Raw genomic sequence first — 9,649 nt, 5'->3', positions numbered from 1 at the left:
GTGACCATAATCAACTAGTGTAAAGTGAATATGAAATTAAACTATTAGTTTAAATACAAAATAAATAAGTAAAATATAAAATAAATTAATATCATAAAAACATATTAACCAAAATTAAAAAAAATAGTTTTAAGCATAAAACTAAAATAAATTAAACATAATTTATAAGTTTATCATAATTTCAAGCAACCAAGAAAAACATCCTGTCAACTTAAAATAATATGATTCAATTTTATTGCTTCTGTGTTTTTTCTGAAATTAAAATAGATTTACATTAATCTTAAGTAAAAGCAAACCTTTCAACCTCAAATATTATTCCTCAAGTTGTTGAGTTGCAAACATCCTCTCATCGGATATTCTCATATTATTCTTTCAAGTTGTTGAGTTGCAATCATCCTCTCAGCAGATATTCTCGACTTAAAAAATTCAAACACTTATTCGGTTGCAACCAACCATTGATCGGTACCTGTCAAATAGAAATCCGATTCTGCTATTATAAAATTTCATCGTGGTATCTAACCATCATGTATCAATTAAACGTGTGGAGTACGCAGCAGGTCACATTTAGTGGGTTGGAAACAGACGTCCTGGACACGGCCGACGCACAGCAACGACGATAAGATTTTCCTGCTGGAAGGCAAGTTGGACATGATTCTAATTTTATTTTTCAATAACAGTATTCCACACACTCCAAAATATGAAATGCTACAGCTTCAACTTTATAAGGCCATTGAATTGAACAGCTGCCCCAACAATGCCAAGACTTCTTGTCGCACAGGGGCGGGGCACAGAAGACATAGAGGAGCTGGTTATGGCGACGGCCATGAAATTGGTAATTGAGTACAGTGTGTTACTTATAGTCAGTCTAGGTACGTGTATGCTCTTAGCAGTTGCTGATCCCGAGACTCCTACCGTTTGGAGCAATTGTGGGCATAGCGGCAATTATACATATACAAACGGTAGCGCGTTTCAGCTTAATCTAAACAAGGTTTTAGATTCACTGGTGAACAATGTTTATACCACCGGATTCAATACCTCTAGTATTGTTGCTCAGGGGGCAAACAACAATAGTACTGTTTACGGGCTTGTCCAGTGCAGGGGAGATTTGGATTCTTCCGATTGCAAACAGTGCGCATCGACGGCCAAAGCAAATCTTGTTCTGGGATGCCACAACACTTCTGGATTCATTCGACTAGATGGTTGTTTCTTGCGTTATGACAATCATAACTTTTACAATGACATTGAGAGTAGGAAGAATATGCCAATAAGTGTTCTCTGCAACACTCGTAACAGCAGTCGGCCACAGCAGTTCACAGATGCTGTTAAGGCCCGCCTCAAAAATATTACCCTTGAAGCTCGTCAGAGTCCCAAACTTTTCGCTGCAGATACAGCATCGCGGCCTTCTAGTCTAACGGGGAAAATCTACAGCTTAGCGCAGTGTTGGAGAGATCTGTCCCGGACAAGTTGCAGATCGTGCCTAACTTATGCCTTGGATAAAATATTTTCATGTCAAATTGGAGCTCTTGGGGCACAATTCGGGTCTGAGAACTGCTATTTGCGTTACGAGGTTTATGAATTCTTCAACATTTCCGTTCTCTGGCCACCTCCAGCAGAAAGTCCTCCCGTTTCCTCCGGTATATTCTTCACCTATTATACGATGATAAGTAATATAGCAGTTTAACTCTAGGAACTAATACATAAACCTATTGCGAATATATGTGCAAATTTGCAGAAAGAAAAAATGGCAGGATGCTTGCAATATCTATGGGCGCAGTCGCTGGCGGGATTGTTGGATTCATTGTGGCCATAGTGATTATGAGGAGGAAAAGTTTCTCTTGTCTCAAACGTACGGAAGTGAAATCTAGAACTGGGGATTCTGCAATTGCAGCTCAATATACAGGTGAAGGATCTTAGATACCATGATTAGTTTTTCTATTGTGATCTTTTTACCTATTTCTGTGGCCAGATATAAGGAAGCCGTGTAACTATTTTCGCAGGTGGAAAAAGAGAATCTATCGTACCGCTCACCATATTGAATTTGAATTCGCAATTAATTTTCAAGTACGGTATTCTGAGGGAGGCTACTTCCAATTTTAATGCAAGGAACAAGCTCGGCGGGGGAGGTTTTGGATCCGTCTTTAAAGTGAGAGCATAGGATCAATGCTTTGGAATAGGTGTCTGAAAGTAGCAGCTCCAATTGATAATAAAGGTAATTTTTAATTGCTTTGATGTGCAGGGGGTTTTACCTGATGGAAGAATTGTTGCAGTTAAACGGTTGTATATAGGTTCAAGGCAAGGAGACGCTGAATTTCTGAATGAAGCAAATCTCATCAGCCGTTTTCAGCACAGGAATCTTGTCAAATTGCTTGGCTGCTGCGTTGAAAGCTCAGAAAGGCTACTGGTTTACGAGTACCTCGAGAACAGTAGTCTCGACAAGATTCTATTCGGTTTCTTCTAGCCCATTAACTGCATAATCAGTGGATGTATCCTGGATTTGTTCGAGTTTGTGTATGTAGGTTTCTAATATTTTTACAGTGTGATGCTTTGCAGATGCAACAAAACCTCATTTACTTGACTGGAAAGAGAGGCATGAGATCATGGTGGGAGCTGCACGTGGGCTAGCCTATCTTCACGAGGGATCTGAGATTCGGATCATCCACAGAGATATTAAGCCAGCAATATATTACTGGATGGTAAATATAGACCAAAAATAGCGGACTTTGGGTTAGCCAGATTTTTTGCAGAAGACCAGAGCCACGGCAGCACTAACGTTGTAGGAACTTTGTAAGAATTTTCTCACTGTTAATTTCTTGTGGCTTCACACTTTTTCTTCAAAAAGATTACAGAGCATAAACCAACAAGCCAATTAAAAGGTGCAGTATATCTTAATAGCCGACTTTCTGCCTCTTCCAGCTATAGTCAAATGGGAGAATAAAAAAAAATATATACTGTTAAATTATTTTTGTTTCATGAAATTGAATATGAATTGTATGATTAGAATTCAATAGAGGTTTAGAGATTGCTAAATCCATATGTGAAACCAAATTTGTCATTTCAATCAATTTCGTTCTCAGTTTCAACAAATATTCCATCACCAGATTGAGATTCTTGTAACATCATTTCTGAAAAATGGCAAAACGGTATGATCATTTATTTTAAGTGTTAAGATGTGCATATTTCATAGTAATAATATTGTGCAGAGGTTACATGGCCCCGGAGTACGCCTTACACGGACAGTTGACAGAGAAAGTAGATGTATTTGCCTTTGGAGTACTTGTACTTGAGATTATCAGCGGAAGAAAGAGTCAGAGTTTGGTTCATGACACAGAGTTTCTCATCGAAGGAGTATGGCTCATGTGATCTCATCTTGAAGTAGAATTTTTCTCAGATCTCCATAACGTTATGATCCCTTGCTAACTGAAGTTATATGTTTTGTTTATATTGACCATTTACCAGACATGGAGACTGTATAAAGCGGAGAGAGCTTTAGAAGTAATCGACCCCGCGTTGAAGGGCAGTTATTCGTCGGAGCAAGGGATTAGGTTGATCCAAATTGGTCTTTTATGTACGCAAGCAGCTGCAGCGTTGCGGCCATCAATGTTGCAGGTGGTGTTGATGCTGACAAATGAGCGAGAAAATCTACCTTCGCCCACAAAGCCTGCTTTCGTAGATCTGGATGGTGTGGCGGGGACAAATGACAAAGTTAAACGTCCTACAGTTACTGTAACTCCACCTCAGGATCCGGATAAACCATCAAGCAGTGCAGATATTTCTTCACATGGACCTTCCGATACTCAATCTGGAGGTGCTTACCCTTCATCAAGCATTTTGGAGCCGAGATGACAGCCAGTTGGCCTCTCGGTATTATCCTTATCTTTGTTTATTATAAAACGGCATTATCTTATTTCTCAATCATGTCAAAATAAATAATTTCTCAATTATATCAAAATGATTTTTAAATCAGGAAATTGAAAGTCATTTAAATCCATTGGGACACATAAGATGAATTGTCCTGTTACACTTGCATACTCTGCGTAATTCTCTTGGTGAATAAATAAGTAGTTTATCGAAGTATCATGTCATTCAAAAGAATTGGGACTTATGTGACCTAATGTGCAAAATTGATTGGTCCTGTTTGTCTATTACGACAAGAGGGCATCAATAGCGTTAGTATTAATAGACAAGAGGGCATCGATAGCATTAGTATTAAATAATTGATATGTACATAATTCTGTAATAGCGTTAGTATTAAATGGTTGATATGCACATAATTCTGTAATGCTGTGCTATGTTTATTTCCTATAAAGTGCATTATTTCCCCATTTCTCGAGTTGACCTAGGATCGTTGAAATGATGAATGTGTTATTTTAAATATTCCATATATATTACCATTCATACAATATATGTGATATGTATTAATTTTTATTATATTTATTAAAATTGCATGTACATATATATATTGATTATAATTTATTATTTATTATAAAATATTTTGATTTTTATTAAAATAATAAAATTTGTTTATGGAGATATTGAATTTATTGAAGTTGATTTCTTTTTTAAGTTTTATGATTGAAAAGAAATTTAAATTTTGAGAAATTTATCATTTTTGGTATTTTATAGATTTATATTTTTGTAATAAGAATATAATTTTTCTTTATTTATATAATAAATTTTTTGGCTTTATATATAATCAAGATAGATTTATTTTAGTTCTTAATTTATAAAGTATTAATAATGATCAAATTTGTTAAAATGTATAATTTTATTTAGTGTAAAATTTGAAGAAAGATTTACACATCTCAAGATTTGATTTTTTCTTCTCAACTCCTTAATAGATTTGAAAGTAAGACTATATCTATATATATATATATATATATATATATATATATATGCCATTTTTCTTTAAATAATTTTATAATTATTTTTATAATGTGATATGCATCATATCGATTATACATATGGAATGAAAAAGAAGTATTATATATATATAATTTAATTTAATTTGATTACATGTATATTGATATGCATAGTATTTGATTTTAAATTTAATTATGAATAGCTCAGATAGAATGTCTTTCAACACAAATTATTGTTATTTATTTTTTATTAATAATATTTTTTCAATGTTATATATTTAATTCATATTAAATTTAAAATAAATTAAACATTATTTTCATTTTCGATTATTTAATATTTTAATATAAAGTTGTTATAAAATTATATTATTTTTTTAGTAAGTTTAAATTGTATTACTTTACAAAATTAAGTTAAACATGTAGATCCATTAGGCATCATTAGCATAAATGTCATTATGTAGGTGGTCTCAATTTTCTTAGCGGAAACCAGATATTTTTGACCACCTACCTATAGAATAATTATTCCAAAATTTTAGAAGTTTTACCATTTCAAGCATAACAAGGCTATATATGAGTGCGGTGTTAAAAAAACTTGAAAAAAACTTGAAAAAAACATGTAGACGCAAGTTTCTAAAGAAGTGACCGGGAGAGTGTCTCTATCACTTGATCCTAGAGGAGCATGTGAATTTGGTTTGAACTAGAAATGGAGCTCAATGTGACCAATCCTCTCCTTATCTAAACAATAATTTTGATTGTGTTGGTACCTTTTGACATCCTCCAAACTAGCAAATAAGTTGTATCTTTGAGCATGTTTATCCATCAAGATTCTTCCTAGTAGAGACTTCATCTCCTAGTATAAGGTCAATGTTTCAAAATAATGTTTTCTTTGTCCCTAGGTGTACCCAAATTTAGGAATCCAAGTGGCTACATCCTCGAGGATCTCAGAATCCAAGAAGTCTTCTCTTTCATGAATGAAACAAGACTCTGAATTATAGATTTCATTCTAGGTATTAGGGGGGGCCGTTGCATGGTAGTTATCATCAACTCCCTGGGCCTACTGTTGAGCTTTATTGTGGCCTTGGGGGCCATGGCCCCCTCCCCCATGCCTATTGTGCATTCTCTGGTTCTCCAACTTCCACCAATAATAAAGTTCTTTTGAGTTATAACTCACAACACACAACAACAAAACAAAGGGGGCATAATTACCAGACCCGATATACTTCAAGAAACTAATTATAGACCAGCCAGAAAGAGGCCAATACATTATGTGATGCAGAAAAAACAACTACAAGAAGAAATTGTCCTAACCCATTGTAAGCTTCCAAAAAAAGTTAGCTACCAACAACATCTCAGGGGGGTGTCAAAGGTAAATCCATACAAGCACAACTCTCCGTAAACCAACAAATCTAATGTGGCAAAGCAAAGGTGAAGACATAGAGGGTCTTGAGCCTAGTTAAGTTGACAATTTCCTTGGTTAACACTGCAAGGTGCGCAGACTGTAGAAATTATTTCATACATGACATCACAACTAAGCCTCCAAAGACTATTGCAACTAATGCAAAAATTACATTGAAACTTTGAGAAAAAAAATGTTTTTTAAGATGTACCAAACAAAATTTCGAGCATTATCCTAAAGATTAAGAAATACCTAGTACAGATGGAGAAGTACCCTTTCACTCCAGGTCATGGGAGGCATATTACTCGTGGATGGAATGTTTATGTCATAGACCACAAACTCGATGAGGTCATGCCACACACTGCATCCTCCTTTGCCTGCTTCCTTTTCTCTCTTCTCAAGTGACTTCCCCATGTAAGACCATTGTGCAACCCATAAAATAGTAACTTTACTACCCCTTGTGAAGATTTTCACTAAAGATTTAACTATGAACCAAGACTAGAAATAGCTCTGCCAAATTCTCTACGCATTTTCGCCCTGAAAACTCTCTTTTGGAAAAGAAGCAACCCACTACTGCTGTAAATGACCAAATCAATTTACACCACCTCTCGTCATTTCTGCTCAGTCACAAAGCATATTTATAGAAGGGATTAAACTCTACATGCATATGCATATCAGGGGGCAACCACACTACCCTAGTAAAATTATATTACTTAATATCCACATTGAAATATTTTATTTATGTTGATATATAAAGAATTACGCATTTCCTTTGTAATAAATTATAATTTTATTTTTTTAGATAACCCATACTAATTTTATAATTGAATAATGAAAAAATTACACATCTCACATTATATATAATATTTATGTTTCACATTAGAAAAATTACTATTAATATTTTTTATTTAAATAACATATATTTAATTTAATATTATTGAATATCACCTCTTTGAATTATAAATCACCTATATATATATATATATATATAGTTTCCTTCCTCCCTAGGTGTGCCTCGAGTCAGGAATCCATGTGGTTACATCTTATAGGATATCAAAATCTAAGAAGACATGTCTTTCATGAACAAAATGAAACTCATAATTACAGATTTAATCATGGATATTATGGGAAACAACTGTTGAGCTTTATTGCAACCTTGGGGGCCATGGACCCCTCCCCCATGCCTGTTGCGTATACTCTAATGCTCCATCTTCCACTAATAACAAAGTACTCTTGAGCTATAAGTTACTGGACAAAACACTTATATAATGGGTGTGGAATTACCAAACCTGGTATAGTTTAAGACATTGATTATCAACCAACCATAAATACGCCGAAACATGATGTAATGTAGGAAAAACCACAACAAGAAGAAATTATCACAATCCACTGTAAGCTTCCAAAGTACTCTTGAGCTATAACTCACAGGATAAAACACTTAGACAATGGGGGTGAAATTACCAAACCTGCTATACTTTAAGACATTGATTATAGACCAACCATAAATAGGCCAAAACATGATGTAATGTAGACAAAACCACGACAAGAAGAAATTATCACAACCCACTGTATGCTTCCAAACAAAGTCGGCTACCAACAACATCTTAGTGCGGCGTCAAAGGTAAAGCTATACAAACACAAATCTCTATAAACAACAAACCCAAAATAGCATAATAAAGGTGAACAAACAGAGGGTCCCAAGCTTAATTAAGTTATCTATAATTGAATATTGAAGGTGATATAAAAATTGCAAGTGAAATTTTATATGTGTTTTAGGTAATGGATCAATTTACTAAACACATAAACAAGTGATTTTTAACCAAAATTTATAGCCAAATAGAGACAAATAACCATATCTAAAACACATAACACAATCACATGATAAAGGAGTTCACCCCTCTCTTGGGCTACATCTCCTGGTCCAATTCAAATGCAGGGCCTCTTTCATTGATTGCTCAAAAGCGTGTTTACATGGTTTTATAATGCTAAAATAGCAAAATTGATGTCTCCAATTGATCTAGAACTGTCAAAAATCCCCATCTAAGCTCTTTCTACAGGTTATTTGGAAAAAAATTGAGAAAGTTATGCGCGTTATTAGTTTTTACCAAATTCTATGGCTAGTCATCCTAAAATTTGACCCAAATTTGGCTTGAGCACCCCAAACCCGAAACCGGTGCATAAATCTTGCCTACAATCCTGATGGGTGAAATTGTAGGACAATTGAACTATCCTATAATGCCTAGTTCCAAAAATTAAGGTCGTATGGGCCCCATGTACACAGGGGTCAGGGCTAACCGCTCGCCGCTATCAATCGGAACCCCAACTGCTTAACACACATTCATGTTCGCCCCATAAAACCAGGTTTTTGTGCTAAAAATCTGTGTTAGGTGCATAACTGTTGGGCGTGCTGTTGAGAAATGACAATAAGAAATTCCAGTTTAATTTTTCCTTGAAGTAAAATGTGAATTAAAATCGAATTATATTCTCATAACAACTTGTAAATAGTTAATTAAGTTTAATTAGCTGAAATAGCTTATGAATTTCGAGTTGGAAGTCTTTTGGAAGTCATGTATATGTTCTCCCTAAATTTTAGGGGTTCAATATGAGTTTAGACTGAGTTGTAATTAGATAACTCCTTTTATTGAGTTATATTCAGTTAAACTAGTTCTATCTATCTGTTCAACTAGTAGAGGATTATCAGTCAGTTAGTGCACTTGTGCATCCATAGGTGCTATCCAGATAACTGAAGATTCACTCATCAGAAACTCATGCATTTCAATTATGAGAAAGACCCAGTTGAGGCTACAGTGCAGGGATAGTGTACTATCAATTGTATGATTTACTGAGTTGTAAATATCATGCATGCAATCAGGAAGAGGACCTAATTAGGATTGCATAGTTTTGGAAGCATGAATTCCCTTTAAATACGAGCTATTTATCCTAGGAATTGATCAAGAAAATAGGGGCTTGGCAGGCAGTGGAAATTGGCCAAGTGTTGGCTAAGAGTGGGCTTGTGAAGCATAGATTTGAGCATACTTGTGAAAAAAATTTCTAGTGAGAACAAGATTTGTATCTTCACTCATATCTATGATTAATGCAATATAGATAGGTGGGGTTTCGAGTAGTGGATTTCCCAAGGAAAACTTATTGTGTTATGTGCCACTGATTTGTCTTCCTCTTGTTCATATTGTTTTCATCAATTTATTGGCTTCTGCTGGTTGAAAGTAGAAGTAGTTTCTTGTCTCTTGTTTTAGTAGATTACATGAGCTTGTGAATCTACAAGAAAATCTAGGAGATTTCAAAGTTTTGAGGTTTAGGTTACAGGTGAAATTCAAATTTGCAATACATACTTTAGGATCAGTAAATGGTGTTCTACGATTTGTGTTATGAGTAT

The 9,649-nt window shown here is 34.7% G+C and overlaps 2 protein-coding genes across 2 annotated transcripts; both read left to right on the top strand.

The window, feature by feature from the left end:
* The first annotated feature begins 579 nt into the window (after positions 1–579).
* On the top strand, positions 580–3,968 carry LOC149237130 (cysteine-rich receptor-like protein kinase 2). Its single transcript, XM_089372591.1, has 7 exons — positions 580–1,634; positions 1,733–1,900; positions 1,998–2,143; positions 2,237–2,447; positions 2,551–2,784; positions 3,201–3,345; positions 3,457–3,968. Exons 1-5 carry the CDS (start codon positions 755–757, stop codon positions 2,712–2,714), a joined length of 1,569 nt encoding a protein of 522 aa, XP_089228717.1. The 5' UTR covers positions 580–754; the 3' UTR covers positions 2,715–2,784; positions 3,201–3,345; positions 3,457–3,968.
* On the top strand, positions 3,208–3,843 carry LOC149237131 (cold-responsive protein kinase 1-like). The gene is made up of 2 exons (XM_089369160.1): positions 3,208–3,345; positions 3,457–3,843. Exons 1-2 carry the CDS (start codon positions 3,208–3,210, stop codon positions 3,841–3,843), a joined length of 525 nt encoding a protein of 174 aa, XP_089225286.1.
* Positions 3,969–9,649: the final 5,681 nt, after the last annotated feature.

The sequence above is a fragment of the Pinus tabuliformis genome, chromosome 8, assembly GCF_031772625.1.
Source record: "Pinus tabuliformis cultivar Carrire ecotype Pingquan chromosome 8, CPIR1, whole genome shotgun sequence".
Taxonomy (NCBI): Eukaryota; Viridiplantae; Streptophyta; class Pinopsida; order Pinales; family Pinaceae; genus Pinus; species Pinus tabuliformis.
Note: the sequence above shows the minus strand (reverse complement) of the source record. Positions and strands in the feature narration are given on the sequence as shown.